At 42.7% G+C, this 20,602-nt stretch overlaps 1 protein-coding gene across 2 annotated transcripts; it reads left to right on the top strand.

Annotated features, from left to right (window-relative positions):
* The first annotated feature begins 7,402 nt into the window (after positions 1-7,402).
* Positions 7,403-19,807, top strand: slc16a1a (solute carrier family 16 member 1a). Of its 2 annotated transcripts, XM_021609262.3 has the most exons (5): positions 7,403-7,764; positions 11,866-12,134; positions 17,257-17,400; positions 18,146-18,931; positions 19,085-19,807. In XM_021609262.3, the coding sequence occupies exons 2-5, from the start codon at positions 11,918-11,920 to the stop codon at positions 19,342-19,344; spliced, it is 1,407 nt and encodes a 468-aa protein (XP_021464937.2). In that variant the 5' UTR covers positions 7,403-7,764; positions 11,866-11,917; the 3' UTR covers positions 19,345-19,807. The 2 variants fall into 2 exon arrangements, with proteins under 2 accessions (XP_021464937.2, XP_021464938.2); XM_021609263.3 differs by lacking the exon at positions 17,257-17,400.
* Positions 19,808-20,602: the final 795 nt, after the last annotated feature.

The raw sequence follows: 20,602 nt of genomic DNA, 5'->3' as shown, positions 1-20,602 counted from the left end.
GGCCCCACAAGGGTGCTTTCTCAGCCCTCTCCTGTACTCCCTGGTCACCCATGACTGCGTGGCCATGCACGCTTCCAACTCAATCATCAAGTTTGCAGACAACACTAAAGTGGTATTACCAACAAGTGCGAGACGGCCTACAGGGAGGTGATGGCCCTCGGAGTGTGGTGTCAGTTAAATAACCTCACTCAACATCAACAAAACAGGTGATCATGGACATTAGGAAACAGCCGAGGAAGCACCTCTTCTTCAACATTGACTGGACAGTAGTGATGAAGGTGGAAAGTTAAGTTAATCGGCGTACACATCACGGACAAACTGAAATGGTCCACACAGACAGTGTGGTGAAGAAGGCGCAACTGCCCTCCAGGACACCTAACAACACAGGAAGGCCAAAAAGATCATCAAGGACAACAACCACCCGAGCCACTGCCTGTTCACCCCGCTGTCATCCAGAAGGCGAGGTCAGTACAGATGCATCAAAGCTGGGACTGAGAGACTAAAAAACTTGGGAACCCTCGGGTAGTAGTCCTGGGCCTTTAGCGGCGGGATAGTACATCTGGCTTGACATTCTTTGATCCCGGCTGGTATGAGAGGGAGAAGTTGAACCATGTGAACAGCAGGGCCCATCTGGCTTGCTGAAGTTGAGGCACTTGGCTGTGCGGAGATACTCCAGGTTCTTGTGGTCAGTCCACGTGATGAATGGATGTTCCACCCCCTCCAGCCAGTGCCTCCATCATGATCTTCACCATGAGAAGCTCACGATTCCCCACATTGTAGTTCCTTTCCGTGGCATTGAGGCAATGGGAGAAGAAGGCTCAGGGATGTAGCTTGAGGTCGAAGGCAGAACGCTGGGACAGGACAGCCCCCACTCCAACAGCCGAAACATCAGCCTCCACCTCGAACTGACGAGATAGGTCAGGATGAACCAGGATGGGAGCTGTAGTGAAGCATTATTAGGTCCCGGGAACACCCGGTCAGCAGCTGGGGACCACGTGAACGGAACCTTGGGCGAGGTGAGTGCTGACAGTGGGGAAGCCAGGGCACTGTAACCCCGGATAAAGCGGCGATAGAAGTTGGCGAACCCCAGGAAACGTGGCAGCTGTACCCTGGACGTAGGCTGAGGCTAATCCATCACTGCTCTCACCTTCCCGGGTGACACTCCCACAGAGAAGATGTAACCCAGAAAGACGATGGTGGAGCGATGGAACTCACATTTCTCTACCTTTACAAACAGCTGATTCTCCAGATGGCGTTGAAGGACCTGTCGGACATGGAGCACGTGTTCTTGAGGGGAGCGGGAGAAGACGAGGATGTCATCAATATAGACGAAGACAAAGATGATCCAGTTCAACATGTCACGGAGGACATCAAAAGAGAGGCTGGGAAAAACCCAGAGCTGACAGGACAAACGCTGGTAAGCTTGACAAACAAGACAAACTGGCAACAGACAAACAGAAAACACGGGTCTAAGTCCCCAGGGGATAATGGGGAAGATGGGCGACACCTGGATGGGGGTAGAGACAAGCACAAGGACAGGTGAAACAGATCAGGGCGTGACAGGATGAATTTGAACGCCGACTGCGAGCCAGGCTTAATAGCCCAATATCAGTTCCCGACCTCACTAATGCTTGTTGCTGAACGGAAGCAAGTCCTCTAACAATGTTCCAAGATCCAACACCAACTGGAGAGTGGAGGCTGTTATAGCAGCAAAGGGTGGACCAACTCCATATTAATGCCCATGATTTGGTAATGAGATGTTCGACAAGCAGTAACTGTATATAGTATACAAGTCCCGCTTGTTGCATGGTTATTCATGAAATATCATTAAGTGTTATCATCTTTGCTCGGTAGCTGCACTACGGGTGGTCATGCTCCTGTCCAGGGACTGGAATGTTTAGCGAGAACTGTCACCGTGGTACAGACAGAGGCTTTTTAATCAACACTCTCTTTTATTCATTTCGTGCAGCAGCAGGATGGTGGAGTAAGTCAACTACCATGGTAATAACCCCAGAGCCTATTATCATGAAGCTTATCATTCTATAGGGAAACTTAGCAAATCCAGACCTGGGAAGTCAATGGCTAATTTTCACATAGCTGTGTTAATCAGATGTAATCCTACAGATAAAACCATGTGCACTATTGTTAGTGTTTGGTAGAGTGTCCTAATTCCTTCTCTCACACACATCAATTAGAGAGCCAGGTCTGGGCTAGGATGAATAGTCTGCATTTCAGGATGTCAAGTACTGACATTATGGAAAATAGGAATATTTAATAACACCCCTCTAAAGGTAGTGCACTTTAGAACATAAGAAGCATCCCTCTAAAATGTACAGTAAGCCCACTTAAATAATTATGGGGCCAATTAAAATGTAAAGTATTGTGGAAGATCGTGGATTGCGATCGAAAGTTGAAAAGTAATGCACTTCGTAAGTTAAGGAACACCCCTCTAAAGGTAATGAACTTCGCAACAAACACTCTAGAATCAAGTGGAAGGAACACCATTTAGTAAGGAACACCCCTAACAGTGTTTCCCAACCCTGGTCCTCCGGTACCTCCAACAGAACACATTTTCGTTGAAGCCCTGGACCAACACACCTCATTCAACTCATTGAGGGCTTGATGATCAGTTGACAAGTTGAATCAGGTGTTCTTGTCCAGTGCTACAATGAACACATGTACTGTTGGGGGTACTCGAGGACCAGGCTTGGGAAACACTGCCCTAGTAGACTAATGCACTTTTTAACATAAGGAACACCCCACTAAATGTGATCCGGAGGCTATATACATTCAATATATTCTCCAGTTTTACGGTGGAATTGGAAAGATACCCCTCATATAGGAACCTCCCAGTATATGTTTGTATATTTTGTATGAGTACTGCTTCTTTGTCATTAAGGGTTGTCTGTAAACCATTCCCCTTTATTGCTTCTTTGTCATTATGGGTTGTCTGTATACAAATCCCCTTTGCCAGATACTATTAGATACTGCCTGTTGTTGGAGATTAAAAAAAATACAGCCTTGATTACCGCAGCCAGGTGAAATTTAGTAGTCAACTTCTTTATTCGTATTAACTAATAATCACTCGGTGGGCTCCCGAGTATCGCAGCGGACTACGGCACTGTATCTCAGTGCTAGAGACGTCACTACAGACCTTGGTTCGATTCCAGGCTGTATCACAACTGGTCGTGAATGGGAGTCCCATAGGGCGGCGAGCAACTGGCCCAGGGTTATCCGTGTTAGGGTTTGGCTGGGGTAGGCCATCATTATAAATAAGAATTTGTTCTTAACTGACTTGCCTAGTTAAATAAAGATAAAATAAAAAAAATTATGAACTGCTTTGTCCAGGAAAAACACTACATAGCCAACAGACATCCAGTTACTGCATCTTGAACTGGGAAGGGATGATGTCATTGTCTCTGAGTGTAGATCCACCTTTGATTGGACAGTCAATGATTATAATGATTAGATTGGAGAGTTTTACACTCACATGTACTCTTTTAATCTCCACCCAGGCACGACCAGAAGAGGACTGGCCACCCCTCAGAGCCTGGTTCCTCTCTCGATTTCATCCTAGGTTCATGTCCTTCTAGGGAGTTTTTCCGAGCCACCGTGCTTCTACAGTACATTTGCATTGCTTGCTGCTTGGGGTTTTAGGATGGGTTTCTGTATGACCACTTTGTAACATCTGCTGATGTAAAAAGGGCTTAATAAATTCATGTGATTTGATGTGGTCAGTGGGAGCCGGTAGCTGACTACATCAAATCAAATCCAACTTTACTTGTCACATGCGCCGAATACAACAAGTGTAGACCTTACCATGAAATGCTTACTTTACAAGTCTTTAACCAACAGTGCAGTTCAAGAAGAGTTAAGAAAATATTGACCAAATAGACTAAAGTAAAATATAAGAATAACAAGTAACATAATAAGAATAACAGTAACGAGGCTATACACAGGGGGCACCGGTACCAAGTCAGTGTGCAGGGGTACAGGTTAGTGGTGGCTATTGTGAGTGTATGATTGGACTGATAAGCAGGGCCAACAAGGCATGGCTCATTGTGATCCACACTGCATGTACAACAGGTGCTGCATGCATGATAACAGCCTGAAACAATGTATCTTCTCAGAGAGCGAGCAAGAGGAGAGCACCCTGTGATGTTGTGGTGGTTTAATCTATTATACCACATTGGCAATGGTAAAATATTTATTTTCAAAAAGAGAGCAGAGCAGATAGGAAGAAATGGCCCTGACTGGAAGTGAAGAAAAAGATTATGGGAAGGATTAATTATGCAATCCGGTATTACCTGAATTACTTAGTAGAAAGAATTGCCCCAAAGCCATGATATGCAAAACTGTTCACTGAAATGTATAGGAGGACATCTTTTTTTGTGAACATGTCATATAGCTGATAACCTGGCTGGTAGTTGTGCAACTGTTGTGTAGTGGGTGGAGCAGACAGTCACATCCTCCATCCTCCCTATGAAATGCCTCAGAAGTCCTCATTAGATTCTAATGAGGGGAGGGACAACGAAATTAACCTAGGACTAAAGGTTGCTGTTCAATAGCAGTCAGTGCTATGATGTCACTTGGTGGTTTCCTACAAGCAATCAGTGCTGATTACAATACAGTAGTGCTCTGTGTTTGTTTAACCTCCTGCAGTGCTCGGAGATGTTTCCTTTCCCAGGCCCTGAGCATAGAAAACAAAATAACACCTGAGGGAGTTGGACTAAGGCCTCGCCTACAGCTAATCTCTGAAGTGATCAGAAGGATTTCTGACATTATTTTCTGAGGCCAGAAGTGAGCAAAACAAGTTGCTTGTGAGGGAGAAAGTTGTCTGACTGCTCTGACTCTCGATATCCTATATATTAATTTTTATTTAACCTTCAATTTAACAGGGAAGACGTATATAGGCCTAGGTTTCTTTTCCAAATATGCCCTGTATAATACAATATAAGTTATATATATAAACTTAGCATAAAAAGAAACGGCCCTTTTTCAGGACCCTGTCTTCCAAAGGTAATTCGTAAAAATCCAAATAACTTCACAGATCTTCATTGTAAAGTGTTTAAACACTGTTTCCCATGCTTCAATGAACCATAAACAATTAATGAACATGCTCCTGTTGAACGGTCATTAAGACACTAACAGCTTACAGGCGGTAGGCAATTAAGGTCGCAGTTATGAAAACTTAGGACACTAAAGAGACCCCCCCATTTGTTCAGGGACACATTATTCAATTTCTGTTAGTCAAATGTCTGTGGAATTTGTTTATGTCTCTTGTTATGTCCGTTTATGTCTCAGTTGTTGAATCTTTCTATGTTCATACAAATATATACACAGGTTAAGTTTGCTGAATATAAATGCAGTTGACAGTGAGAGGATTATTCTTTTTTTGCTGAGTTTTATATATATATATATATATATATATATATAGATATATATAGATATATATAGATATATATTTATATATATTTATATTTATATATATATATAAACCGCCATAAAAAAAGTCAGACTACGGTTTGCAACTGCACATGGGGACAAAGATCGTAACTTTTGGAGAAATGTCCTCTGGTCCGATGAAACAAAAATACAAATGTTTGGCCATAATGACCATCATTATGTTTGGAGGACAAAGGGGGAGCTTGCATGCAGAAGAACGCCATCCCAACCATGAAGCACAAGGGTGGCAGCATCATGTTGTGGGGGTGCTTTGCTGCAGGAGGGACTGGTGCACTTCACAAAATAGATGGCATCATGATGGAGAAAAATGATGTGGATATATTGAGCTTTAGAAGCTTCTGATAGGCTAAGTGACATCATTTGAGTCAATTAGATGTGTACCTGCGGATGTATTTCAAGGCCTACCTTCAAACTCAGTGCCTCTTTGCTTAACATCATGAGAAATTTAAAATAAATCAGCCAGGACCTTGTGAAGATGCTGGAGGAAACAGGCACCAAAGTATCTGTAGCCACAGAAAAACTAGTCCTATGTCGACATAACCTGAAAGGCCGCTCAGCAAGGAAGAAGCCACTGCTCCGAAACCACAATAAAAAGCCAGACTATGGTTTCCAACTGCACATGGGGACAAAGATCGTACTTTTTGGAGAAATGTCCTCTTGTCTGATGAAACAAAAATAGAACTGTTTGGCCATAATGACCATCGTTATGTTTGGTGGAAAAAGGGGGAGGCTTGCAAGCTGAAGAACACCATCCCAACCATGAAGCACATGTTGTGGGGGTGCTTTGCTGAAGGAGGGACAGGTGCACTTCACAAACTATATGGCATCATGAGGGAGGAAATTTACGTGGATATATTGAAGCAACATCTCAAGACATCAGTCAGGAAGTTAGAGCTTGGGTCTTTCAAATGGACAATGACCCCAAGCATACTTCCAAAGTTGTGGCAAAATGGCTTAAGAAAAACAAAGTTAAGGTAGTGGAGTGGTCATCACAAAGCCCTGACCTCAATCATATAGAAGATTTGTGGGCAGAACTGAAAAAGTGTGTGTGAGCAAGGAGGCCTACAAACCTGACTCAGTTTTTTTTACCTTTATTTAACTAGGCAAGTCAGTTAAGAACAAATTCTTATTTTCAATGATGGCCTAGGAACAGTGGGTTAACTGCCTGTTCAGGGTCAGAATGACAGATTTGTACCTTGTCAGCTCAGGGGTTTGAACTTATAACCTTCTGGTTGCTAGGCCAACGCGCTAACCACTAGGCTACATACACCAGCTCAACCATGAGGAATAGGCCAACATTCACCCAACTTGTTGTGGGAAGCTTGTGGAAGGCTACCCAAAACGTTTGACCCAAGTTAAATAATTTAAAGCAACGCTACCAAATACGAATTGAGTGTATGTAAACTTCTGACCCACTGGGAACGTGATGAAAGAAATAAAAGCTGAAATTAATCATTCTCTCAATTATTATTCTGACATTTCACATTCTTAAAATAAAGTGGTCATCCTAAGTGACCTAAGTCAGGGAATTTTTACTAGGATTGATGTCAGAAATTGTGTATGTACTGTGTAATGTATTTAGCTAAGGTGTATGTACAGATTCTATTCTATTCTACTGTATTTAGTTCATGCCTATCCGACATTGGTCATCCTAATATTTATACATTTCTTAATTCCATTCTTTTACTTTTAGATTTGTGTGTATTGTTGTGAATTGTTAGAAACTGCTGCACGGTTGGAGCTAGGAACACAAGCATTTTGCCACAACTGCAATAACATCTGTTTAAATATGTGTATGTGACCAATACATTTAATTAGATCTTTAAGCCCAGACTTTAGTGTGTATCCCACTGTTAGATGTCTCCTGTAGGGTCAGTACTACAGTTAGTGTGGGCTGGAGTGGAGACACATGACAAGGAGGAGGGGAAAACATTTCAGGGGCACGGCTCTAATCTTCAAACAACCAATAAGAGGCTGGCTGGACTGACCTCACCAGTTCGCACTCTAGTGCCTTGGCCGGCCCAGCTGTTTGATCTGGCCACTGAATGAACCAAACTTTTGTCCACTTCCCTTCCACTTCACAGACTAGCCCTTATGCTGACTCTGAAGTATTAATTATAGTTTGGGACTGTCTCTCAGACTTTCTGGACCAGACTTCTGCAGAGGTCTCTGCTTCTTCCACAGATCCACTTAGGATATAGTACAGTATGCAGTCTGTCCTGCGCTGAAGTGCCTCGGTGAGAGCTCCCCATCTCAGCCTGCAGAGCTCATCTGGATTTAGAAAGATCTGCTGGCAAGGTAAGACGCAACCCATACATCCATCTGCATTAGCTCTGAGATGTCGATTTGTCGACATGGGAAAAGAAAGGGGCATCTCACTTGTACGTTTGATGTGACACATACAGTATGTCAGGTTGTTATGTGAGTGACGGGTGCGGGAAAAAAAACATGGCAATTTCTTTCATTGTTCATGCCGTGAAAAGCATTGACAGATGGTCATGATCACGATGGCACACTTTGGGGTCGTTATAGTATTGAGGAGGGTGTTTGAGGCATGGCTGCAATGGAAATCAATGGGGATCGCCTACTACAAAACCATAGGCCAGGACCTGAACTCTCCAACTCATTCCTACCAAGCGTTCAAGCCTAAATCCCACTGCTTGTATCGTAGGCTTTAGAAGAGCATACTGAAATAACCTAATATTGGTCCAGCAACCCAACTTTTGTCCTGACCTGATCCACATTAGTTTCTGTTAGTCACACATCCATTTGGGGGGCCATGTTCGCTTAAAGTCCTGGGGCTTCTGATCCCCGGGCTTGTGCGCCTCTCTGAAGTGACAAGATGTCTGCTAGGGATTGAACCTTGTATAAGATAAGACATAGACCTTGTTGTGGCACAGCTAATACCCTGTAGCGCCGAGCACATGTGCCGCTGGCACGTTTGAAGCAGCATATTCCATCTCAAGTGGCACTCTCAGGCCTCCCACTTTGGCTGCTTATTACAGAACTTAAGCCAATGAGGGGGCCATTCTCCATTCGCCCTGTTCCCCTGACTCATGTTTCATCCTCCATGCATGCTGTCTGCACATGGTAAACCTAGAAAGCAGGATCAAATTGAGTTTTCAACTCAAGAGTCTGCAAAGTTTTCAGTATTCTTGAGTGGAGGAAATTGCCGCCCTTGTTTATTTCATTATTCATAACCTTGATGGGTTTATAAATCGTTAATATACGTTATTGTCTTTGTCCTGATTTTCTCCTCCATTCATGAATTTAAACAGAATATTATTACACGGTGTTGTTTGTGTGGGACTCAACAAACTTCCTGACCCCATGCACAGAATGTACAAAATGTACACGGCGTGTGTGCCCTGTGCTCTAGCACAAACATGTAAGTGTGGAGAGACTGCCTGTTGAAAGTGTAAAGACTATTTTCAGATAGAGACATGTCTTTTTTGCTGACCTTTGTTCCCAGGGCAGGAAGTGACGGCTGTAAGAGTACACCCCGTACATTGCATTCTCACACCTATTAAACAGTGCAGTCCACTCCTGATAAGTGCACTTTGGATATGTACAAACTCCTGTGCAATATAACTGCATGGGCTGAATTAGTTGAAGTTAATAGGGAAACACCGTCTTATTTTTCCTTTCTCTCTCTACAGCCGCTAACAAAGGAACATTGTAAACCAGCATGGCACGGTGAATGACTTTAAGAGACTCCAATGGGAGCCTTTTCAGTTGAACGCATTCAGTTGTACAACTGACTAGGTGCCCCCCTTAACCTTCCCTATATCTAGGTTAAATTCCCATGCTGCAAATTGTAAAATATATATTTTTTAAAACAGGCAGCTCTTTGATCGATATTATCAACAGCTGCTCTCCTTTTTGTTTACCTGGAAATTCCTGTTACACTGTGCAACATGCAATATGTCGTCGCCGACATTAACGGGTTTCTGTATAAGACGTAGTCCCACCCTGGAAAAATGTTTGTGTTCAAACGAGACACTCAGAGGCTGCCATACATAAAGCCCACTGTCGGTCATTGACTCGTTATATTACCTTTGCATCAAAGCTCTGTCTGGACAGTGTTAGGAGGAATGGGCTTTTGAAAAACAAAACAAAAAACGCCCCACTTTCCTCCAGACTTCAGCATTCAATCAGTGCAATCCTATCACCCCCCCCCCCCCCCCCCCCCCCCCCCAGCTCAACTCTCAGCTTGGCGTCACAGTTTCTCAAAACTCTGGAAAGATACGGTCCATGCCGAGGCACCGCTGCACCGTACACCAAACTGCTAATCCCATGTTGTTTTCACCACCACAAAGGGCCGTAAACTTTGTTTAGATCAAGAGTCCTCTCCGCCGAACATGCAGAAGCTCTAAATCATCAGCCTCTTTATGAAAGCCTTAGCTTTTGGAGGAAGCTAAATATAACACATGTTCACGGTTTGATCCATTTGCACTGCGGATGGGCTCCCCAGTGTAAACAATACAATAAGCCATGTGACTCTGGAGATGGGCCTGTATTCAGCAGCTCAGAAGTGAGGAGTCGTGGGAGTATAATGGACGGCTGGAATTACAGAAGGTGTAAAAAAGCAGCTCCAGAAATGCCACCCACACAGTCAATATTGGGCTTTTTAGGATGCGTCTTTTTGGCAAATCAAATTCATCCATTTACTTGTGAAATCCCGGAGGATGAAGTTATGGATTCTGCGTTTCATACACTGGTAAGAAATAATCATGCAAATGGCCTAAAGTTGAAACTATCGAAAGTTGGCAACCAGCAGGTAAACCAATAACAAAGCGTACTCCCCAACCCCTGTTTTGGCAAGAAGCCGAGGGGTGGGGCTGGAGAAATGTCACCTCTATCAAATTCATAGACGGAACTATGGATGCAAGGACTGAGCATCCATGATTTCAAAATGATAGTTTTAACGATGTTTTGAGGCTTCTTACCAAAATGTAAACAAACAGCCAGTGGAGCCTGTTCATTTAGATTGACTTTGTTTACAAACGTTGAAGTAAAACAAGCTTATATTTCTGGCTCTGATGGGGTACGACAGTTGAACTAAGCTCATGAAGCGTTTATGCGTTAATAAGCGACTACTGATTGCCCGATTAAGTCAACATTTAAATGATCAAGCCATTGATGTTAACAGGACATTTTCATGCGTGCCTTACCCCTCTCGCTGTTTGATATTTAGTTATTGTTGCAATAACATTGATTCACTGAAGCAAATTACCATGACACACCTGTGATATCTACCAAAGATAGCCGCGCGAAAGTAGGGGTGCTGACGATGCTGCAGGAAATATTGTTCCCAATAGTAGTGCACTGGGCCTTTAATAGTATTATTAAAGTAGTTGTATAATTAAGAACAGTATCTTTCAGGATTCAATAGTTGTAATTGTAAGAGTTGTTACCCTGTCCCATTCTCTGTGATTGTCATTCTAATGGAATCCAGAAGGAACAAGTCCCTGTCCTCAAACATGTACATCAAAAAGGTGCAAAGTTACGGGCAACAACCACTTTTTGTGCAGTATTAGATTACCATCCTTACAAACCACGTAATGTAAATGTGCACTACTGTATTGTATATTGATTGGTCATCTAGGTTTGTACCTGTAGACTTTTCATAACCATGAACAAAAACACAATACAGTAATTGAGACATCAAGTGGTTTGTAATGCTGTGAGGTGAGGATGTGGCTCACTTGGTAGAGCATTCTGCTTGCAATGCTATGGTTGTGGGTGCAATTCCCATGGGGGACCAGTACAGAAAAGTATGAAAATGTAAGCAGTCACTATGGGAAGTTGCTCTTAATAAAAGCATCTATGGAAAATAAATGAATAGACCATTTCAGTTAGACCAAGCAAGAATTTTTTATATTCCACAATTATTATCAGATGTACTGTTTTGTACAAATAATTATCAGACTCACGTTACAAATGCTGGTAAACACTTTCGTTTTTTTTTTTATCACAAAAGTATTGGACTGTGCCTTTACTAGTCCTGAATTAGTGGACCGATATAGATGTCATCAGCACGGCAACAAAAAAAATTGCCACGTGTTTAATGAACTTTTCTATTATTTCTCTATATTATTTCTCTGTGCATTGTTGAGAAGGGCCCGTAAGTAAGCATTTCACCTTTAGTCTGCACCTGTTCTTTCCGAAGCATGTGACAAATGAAGTTATATTTTAATTGATCTGACCTTAACAGTAAAGAACAAGTCTTCCTTGAACATACATATTTACTTTTGTGATTAATGTTCATGTTCACTTTGTGAAACATTGTTTAATAACATAGTTTGATTCATAAAAAATAAATAATAAAACATACAGTTCTAGCTTTGTTTAAACGATGACATGTTTCTGAAAACTTTATTCATCTTTCTCCAACAGGTGCCCATTGCTGTGTAGGGTCCTGTGCAGAGGAGCTTGGTGAGCAGCAGCCATGCCGCCTGCCACTGGAGGACCCCAGGGGTACACCCCTCCAGAGGGGGGCTGGGGCTGGGCGGTGGTGGTGGGAGCCTTCATCTCCATCGGCTTCTCCTTTGCCTTTCCCAAGTCCATCACTGTCTTCTTCAAGGAGATCGAGGTCATCTTCGACTGCTCCAGCAGCCAGGTGTCCTGGATCTCCTCCATCATGCTGGCAGTCATGTACGCAGGAGGTGAGCTGGAAGATGGAATAGTACACCACTCCCAGAAATGTACATGTTAATTAAAAACGTTTTGGATATACAGTAATAACACAATAACGTTTTTTTCACACAAATTAAATTCTAACATGTTAAATGTGTACTCCAGCCATCTTTGCTTTCACAAACGCCTGAAAAGCAAGAATGGGGTGCATTTTTTTTGTTCCTAAATACATTACACATTTTACATGCCATGGAACATATTAGAATTGCAAACGGAATGTGTTAATTTCCCAGTAGGAAGAGCTAGTGTGATGAGATAGTGTGTGGCAGAAGTGAGCTGTAAGATGCTCAGCCAGAGTGAGTAGTGGAGCATTGTGTAACAGACCTGGGTTCAAAGGGTATTTGCTTTCTTTCCAATACATTGAGCTTTTGATTGAGCCTTGGCAGGGAACGGACCAAGCGACCATTTAATTGGTTCCATTGCGCCAGGCGTAACTCAATCAAGCAGAGCTAAAATATTTTATAGAAAACAAACGCTACTTCAACCCAGGCCTGTTGTTGGCAGCATGTAACCGCTGCCTAAGAGCACATTAGCTACATTGATATTGTCATCAGTAATAACAGCTGCTGAACACCCCAATAGTGTCCTACTAAAGCTTGGGAATCCCATGAAGGGAATGGTGATGATCATTTTTAAGTGCTACTGACACCTTTTAGCTACTGTAGCTCATTAAGCATGTGTCCCAAATCGTGTCGCACTACAAGCTCTCAAGATGACGTTTGAGACTTTGGAAACTTCAACTTGGCTTTCTTTTAGATATTTAATTTGATGCAAAAAAAATGTGAATGATAGATACGACAACAACTTAGAAAATGTCTACCATCGTCCTTCATGCTCTGACTGCTCCTTGTAACATGAATGTAATCTGGAAGCCTATGTTAGGCCTCTCTGTATTCTCTGTATACCTTTCAGTGCGAATGCGATTGAAAAATACACACTACCCTTTGCTCAGTAGACCGTTCATGCACCTTCTTTTCTTCAGTCACACAGAGCTCCCATAGTTTCCCACCCATTGACTATGTGGCGTGAGGTCACTGGGCATCACATCAAGATGAAGTGTATTGTCCAAAACGAGACGGCGAGGCCTGAATCAAACCACTGTCTTTGAAATTAAACGAAATGGGAATGCTTTTACTCTTCAGAAGCATCGTCTTTAATAGTGCAACGGTAGCTGTCTCCTGATTCTCTGTGGATGTGGTTCCTCTCTTTCCAGTGTGCTTGTTAATGCTCTGATCACGTCAATGTTGTCCCAGGTGACATCTGAGGCTGAGGAGATGAAATGGCCAACATGAAAGTCAGGCAGACCACTGTGAGTGTGTCGGTTGGTCTGGCTTCCTGTACCAGCGGGGACTGGGGTGAATCAAATGCTGGGTGATGTTAAACAGGTCTGCCCCGTGAACCGGTGACACGCCTCTTTTCATCTGCATGACATTCAACACACACACACAGAACAGCAATCAGAGGGACTCTCCTTCTCATGCTCCTTGTCCGAGGTCTGGCGTCAGATAACAAAGCGTTGTCGGCATTGTCTGTTTTCTCTCCAGGAGGGGAGATAAACTGGCGTGGTGTTGTCTCATCAAAGTTACTAAACATTGTTATTAACTGCACAAATTGCCAGCGTTTTCAGCCGGCTTAGTAGTAGTGCCTGTTTAGAATAACGTGTAAGATAAACAACTGTACGAGTAATTACCAAAACATTGAACTCATGAGAGGATTAGTGCCGATATGTTTCACGTGTAGTAGTACAAACTACATACAGAGTATAGTAGTTCAAGCTTCAGTAATAGCAGCACTTTATGAATTCTTGAATGATCTCGGAACCATAATCCTAATTTAGTATATAAGCGACCGGCATCATGTGTGTAAGTATAGTCCACTCAGACAGATAAGCAGTCAATAACCTACTGAAGTACAAAGCTGCCGTGGCTGGCCCCCACCAGATCAGTGAATCACTGCTATTTATTGTTCAGCAGTACATTCCTTCAAAAGATAACACCTAGCTCAGGCACACATTCAGGAGCTGCATGGGTGAAAGCCAGGTCACCGGGTCATGCAGTAAGATTGTCTCAGATGGTTCCCAGTAGATTCCAGTTCTCCCTCTCTGAGCTCTGAGTAGGTTTCCTGTTAGCTAGGTTCTGGACACATCACTGCCTGTGCATGATGAGGAACATGTTACTGTGTGGGCTTACCTCTAACCCCTGTACAGGACCAGAATACACAGGCCCTGTCAAAATCAGACCCTAATGACGTCTACGACCCAGTCCTGGCAAGCCTTAAAGTGGGGGTGATGTCCAACGGCACACAATATTTTTTTTATTTTTTTTATTTTTACCTTTATTTAACCAGGCAAGTCAGTTAAGAACAAATTCTTATTTTCAATGACGGCCTGGGAACAGTGGGTTAACTGCCTGTTCAGGGGCAGAACGACAGATTTGTACCTTGTCAGCTCGGGGGTTTGAACTCACAACCTTCCGGTTACTAGTCCAACGCTCTAACCACTAGGCTACCCTGTGTTCTTCTAGATTGTAGTTCAATGAGTCAGTGAGTCATTGAATCAATTGTCTTTAGAAAAACCTTTTTTTACAGTTGTCTTGAAGTACTTAACAGTAACCTGCCTAGACTCGCAAATACCAAGCAGCACCACAGTGGCAATCCATACATGTAACATTTTTGATAGGTAGGCTATTCTTGCACAACAGAAAATGGCTTGTGTTGCTTGCCTTATTTAACTGTAAGTCGCCATAACAGTTTATTGAATAGTATTTGTGTGTCATCCATGAATGCTATGAAAAAAAGATTGTTATGGAAAATTAATACATTCACTGGGACACTGGGACATAGTCCTCTTGTCCCCTCTTGAATTTCTTACCTATCCTTCTCACAATGTCTGACATGGTCAGGTTTGGTCATAGGCTACCTCCTCAGACCCCCCCACCCCCTCACCAGCTCATCTTTGAAAAGGGCGGGGACAGGCTCTTTGTTGGAGTTTAGCCCAGCCTGCATTAGAATCTAAGAAGCCTTTGTCGTGTTCCGAGCTGGCAAATGAGTCTGGACAACCTCTAAATAAAAACCGTCACATTCTATTTAGGTTCCTTCAGTGGTGCCGAGATTTGGCAGGGAGGCTGAAGCATCTTCCACGTCGATCTTCGCTCCCATTTAGGCCCTGTTGTTGTAAGCCAGACAGAGGGTGGGCATGCAGACAGAGAGTAGGCATATGTTCACATAGTGTAGTGAGCTAGCTGTGGTTAGGCTCAGTTTATAATCCGTAGTTACCTTGAATTGGTGTTGCCAAAACCTCAGATTCAGCCACACCTTAATGGAATGAATATGTTGCAGTCTAAGACAATAACAAAATTATGATATTGTGAACAGCCTCCAATGTTTCCAGTAGGGAAGATAATAGGGCATGTGCTGTAGTAGTAGACTGTGGGGTGAACCTGAGGCCATCATTGATTAGAAAAATGTGGAGTATGTTTATCAAGTCACATCAACAGACAATGAACTGTATATTCAGACATTGGTGGTACAATGGGTGGGACAAAGTAATTTCCCTTTCAATGTATTGTACCCATCTTTCAAAATGAAGGGATAGTATTTACTATTACATGGGACTTATGGTAGGATACCCATAGGGAATGAGTCTGCCTAAAGGAGTCACCGTGCTTCAGTGCTGATGTCGGCTAGGTGAAACGAAAAGTGTGCTTGCATACTCCCTTAAAAGACCTTTGCTTGAAAAAAATGAAGAAATCGGCAAGAGTACTGTTTGTCCACTTTGAGACGCGATAGCCAGTCCTCAAAATAGTCACAATTAATTGAAGATAACTCAAGAAATCTGTCACACATTTTTAATTTTTTTTGCCAAGGAGATCTTGCGCAATTGTACATCTAATTAAGATGTAGGTAGAGCATAGCTCTTGCAACATCAGGGTTGTTGGTTTGATTCCCACTTGGGAACAGTACGAAAAAGTATGATAAATGTATGCACTCATTAGTACTACTGTAATTCGCTCTGGATAAGAGCGTCTGCTAAATGACTAACATGATGTTTGATGCAGTATTTTTCATGAAAAATGCAGTATTTTCTCGTTGAATGACAAAGACTTTATTGAAGAATCCCTAATGTTGACCAGTCACCGACGAAGTGGTGTAGACTCCCGAACTTCGACTGGCCTTGAGAAAAAATGTTGTGTTCCCAAACAGCCAACAAAACCCTTACCAAAGTCCAAAACGAACGAAAACGTCACCAAATGTCATCATAATGTATGCACAAACTGTTTTGTCTGGGAAGCATGTGGACGCATTAAGTGTAGCCTACTCTGCTGTTTTTATGTTGTGCTAAGTATGCTGCTTGGAGACAGTGGACATAAAATGCAATGTACTTTATGGTTTCAGTCCTAATTGTATCCTGTGTTCAAGTACTTTCAACTTTTTTTTATCTATACAAAACCTCTCTCTTACACACACACACACACATCATCCTGCACACACACGATCACCCACAGAGCAGAATGAAGCAGGATTTTACAGTAGCCTTGTTCTGAAGGGCTCTTTAGAGACATCTTCTTTTGTCATTCTCAGCACCTACGTTAGGAGCACACAAGCCGCGGCGACACCTCACAATTTCATTGTGATTGTCTTGTTTTGTGTGAGATTGCATTGCGAACAGTCGCCAGACCAGAGAAATTGCTGCAGTGCTGCAGTGAGAGAAATCATTGCACAAGTTGTGTTGAATCTCTGGCTGCGCCGGTGTTTCTCAGAACTGTGGCTTTGGGGACCTCTAGTGGTCAAATATAACATCTCTCTGAAGTTATCTGGCTTTTCTTATCATACATTTTCCCTTTATCACATTTTGAATAAAGAAAGGAATCTTCTCTATGAACATATTTAAAACCACGTGAATACATAACAATAAAGAGAAAGGAATGCCACCCTATAAAGGTCATCAACATTTGATTTCAATAGTCATAATGGTAAAGTCAGTTTTGCTTGGGCATGGTTGCCTAATGTGACTTTTCCCTACACGTGAACCATCTTGACTGTTTGGTATTGCATTTGTCATTTGTGACGTGTGTGTGTGTGTGTTTGTCTCAGGTCCTATCAGCAGTATCCTGGTTAATAAGTATGGGAGTCGTCCAGTCATGATGTGTGGAGGATTACTGTCTGGGTGTGGACTGATATCTGCCTCCTTCTGTAACTCAGTGGAAGGACTGTACTTCTGTGTGGGAGTGGTCGGAGGTCAGTGATCTAAAGTAACTAAGTCAAAAATACTTTGAAGTACAACTTAGGCAGATTTGTGGGGTATCTGTACTTTACTATTTATATTTTTTGACAACTACATTCCTAAAGACAATATGTACTTTTTACTCCCATACATTTTCCCTCACGCCCAAAAATACTTGCTCCGGCAGGACAACAATATGGTCCAATTCACACAATTATCAATATAACGCGTTGTCATCCCTACTGCTTCTGATCTGGCAGACTCGGTAAACATAAATACTTTTTTATGTCTGAGTGTTGGAGTGTGCCACTGGCTGTCCGTAAATAAAAGAAAGGGAAAAAAGAAAGAAAGAATGGTGCTTTCTAGTTTGCGTAACATAAGGAACTTGATGTACTTGATGCATTTCCACAAACTTCAATGTGTTTTCTTTCAAATTGTATCGAGACTATCCATGTCCTGAGCTACAGGCAGTTAGATTTGGGTATGTCATTTTAGGCGAAAATTGAAAAAATGGGTCAGATCCGAGGTTAAGTTATCTTTACTTTTACTTAAGTATGGGTACTGTTTCAACCTTTGTCAGAGGTAGGCCTCTTTCATTTATGATCACATTTTTCTTTTTTTTGTTAAGGACCTTTATCGCCCTCTAGGGAACTCTTTAGGAACTCTATCACCACTCTAGTATCCTGAGTCTAGACTAAAACCAATGGGAAATCACTAAACATAAATATGTTTTGAACTGTTATAAATGTATTTCAACAGGCTTGGGACTGGCATTCAATCTGAACCCAGCCCTTACTATGATTGGGAAGTACTTCTACCATAAGCGGCCCATCGCCAATGGAATCGCCATGGCAGGCAGCCCGGTGTTCCTGTCCACCCTGGCCCCTCTCAACAGTTGGTTATTTGACCAGTTTGGCTGGAGGGGCAGCTTCCTGATCCTGGGAGGCCTGCTGTTCAACTGCTGCGTGGCTGGCTCTCTCATGAGACCCATCGAAACCAAACCACAGTCTTCCTTGAAAAGTGAAGATGTTGCCAAAGAGAGTATGACATGTGGGCAGAAGTGCAACACTTTTATTGACCTCTCGCTGTTCAAACACCGGGGCTTCGTGCTCTACCTCATGGGTAACGTCATCATGTTCTTTGGTCTCTTCTCCCCACTGGTGTTCCTTAGTAACTTCGCCAAGAGCAGGGACATCCCCAAAGAGAAGGCAGCCTTCCTGCTGTCTATTCTGGCCTTTGTGGACATGGTGGCCCGGCCCTCCATGGGCATTGTGGCCAATACCAAGTGGATACGACCCAGGGTGCAGTACTTCTTTGCCTGCTCTGTGCTATTGAATGGCGTGTGCCACATCCTGGCCCCCATCTCCGTGGACTACACAGGCTTTGTTATCTACGCCATCATCTTTGGCTTTGCCTTCGGCTGGCTGAGTGCGGTGCTGTTTGAGACGCTCATGGACCTGGTGGGAACGCAGCGCTTCTCCAGTGCAGTGGGACTGGTCACCATCGTGGAGTGTGGGCCTGTCTTGTTAGGACCCCCTTTACTAGGTGAGTATGTGCACACGGACATGTATTTGCAGTTTAGTTAAGCACCGTGTTTCTATATAAAGACACACAATCATCTAACTGGTTATTTTTTATGAAAAGTAAAGACTATTAACTTATGATACAATTTAGAATTAATCTTTTGTTTTTCCACAGGTAAATTCAAAGACATTTACAACGACTACCAATACACCTACCAGAGCTGTGGGGTGATCCTTATTATTGCCAGTGTGTTCCTGTTCGTGGGGATGGGTATCAACTACCGGTTGTTGCACAAAGAGAAAAAGGAGGAGGAAAGGAAGGCTAATCCGGAGGGAAAAGAAGAAGAGTCCAACAAGGACAATGCTGCCAAAGAAGCCAGCAACGACAGGTTGAGAGCATTTGATGAGGCAAAAACTGCGGAAGACACAGTCTAACTCTCATTACCGTGTGAATGTGTGAATTTGATGTCGTCGCAATACAGTCAATTAAGATAATGTAGACATCAAATTCATTCAGTTCAAGTCCTTGCCATCTAGCAGATTTCATGTAAAGATAATTCTCAGCCCCATTTCCACTTCTGTCATTGAATAATGTATTATTAGTATAATATGACAGGAGCAAGATACACTTGTGTATGATATAGGCATGCAATCTCTACTGACATGTACTGCCACCCTGCAAAAATATACTCTATGTTATCAATCTGGACTCCAGATGGTCCATTTTCTGCATAAGTGTTGTGATATATTTTTGAATATTATTAGATACAGGTCATTTGTTTATACTGTGTTTGGAATTTCATAAATGCACTTTCTATAACTGCAATTTATTATTCTGTGAAAAAAAATGGAACTGCTATAACTTTTAGAACCTTTAATAAATCACTGTAACATTTTGTTCACACTGTCATGTCAGGTTTCTTTCCCTCTGAAAGCATTTCTAGAAACATTTTCTTAAAGTAACACTGTTAGTGAGTAAAATGAATAGTCAGGTGTCGTCTCTTGATGTGACATGTATTCCCAATTTTATTCAATACAACTTAACAACAATTACTCCTGTCTTAACAAATTATTTCTACAATTCATGTCCAAACGTATCTCATTCCAAAATCATGGGCATTAATATGAATTTGGTTCCCCCCTTTGCTGCCATAACAGCCTGCACTATTATGGGAAGGCTTTGCTCTAGATGTTGGAACATTGCTGTGGGGACTTGCTTCCATTCAATCACAAGAGCATTAGTGAGATTGGACACTGCTGTTGGGCGACTAAGGCCTGACTCGCAGTTGAGTGTTCCAATTCATCCCAAAGGTGTTCGATGCAGTTGAGGTCAGGGCTTTGTGCAGGACAGTCAAGTTCTTCCACGCCAATCTCAAAAAAACGTTTCTGTATGGACCTCGCTTTGTGCACTGGGGCATTGTCATGCTGAAATATGAAAGGGCCTTCCCCAAACTGTTGCCACAAAGTTAGAAGCACAGAATCATCTAGAATGTCATTGTATGCTAAAGCGTTAAGATTTCCCTTCACTGTATCTAAGGGACCTAGCCCGAACCATGAAAAACAGCCCCAGACCATTATACCTCCACCATCGAAATTTACAGTTGGCACGATGCATTGGGGCAGGTAGCGTTCTCCTGGCATCCTCCAAACCCAGATTTGTCGGTCAGAGTGCCAGATGGTGAAGTGTGAATCA

Source organism: Oncorhynchus mykiss, chromosome 7 (assembly GCF_057628025.1).
Source record: "Oncorhynchus mykiss isolate SJ-2025 chromosome 7, ASM5762802v1, whole genome shotgun sequence".
In the NCBI taxonomy this organism is placed as follows: Eukaryota; Metazoa; Chordata; class Actinopteri; order Salmoniformes; family Salmonidae; genus Oncorhynchus; species Oncorhynchus mykiss.
This window is presented reverse-complemented; position numbering and strand designations above follow the sequence as displayed.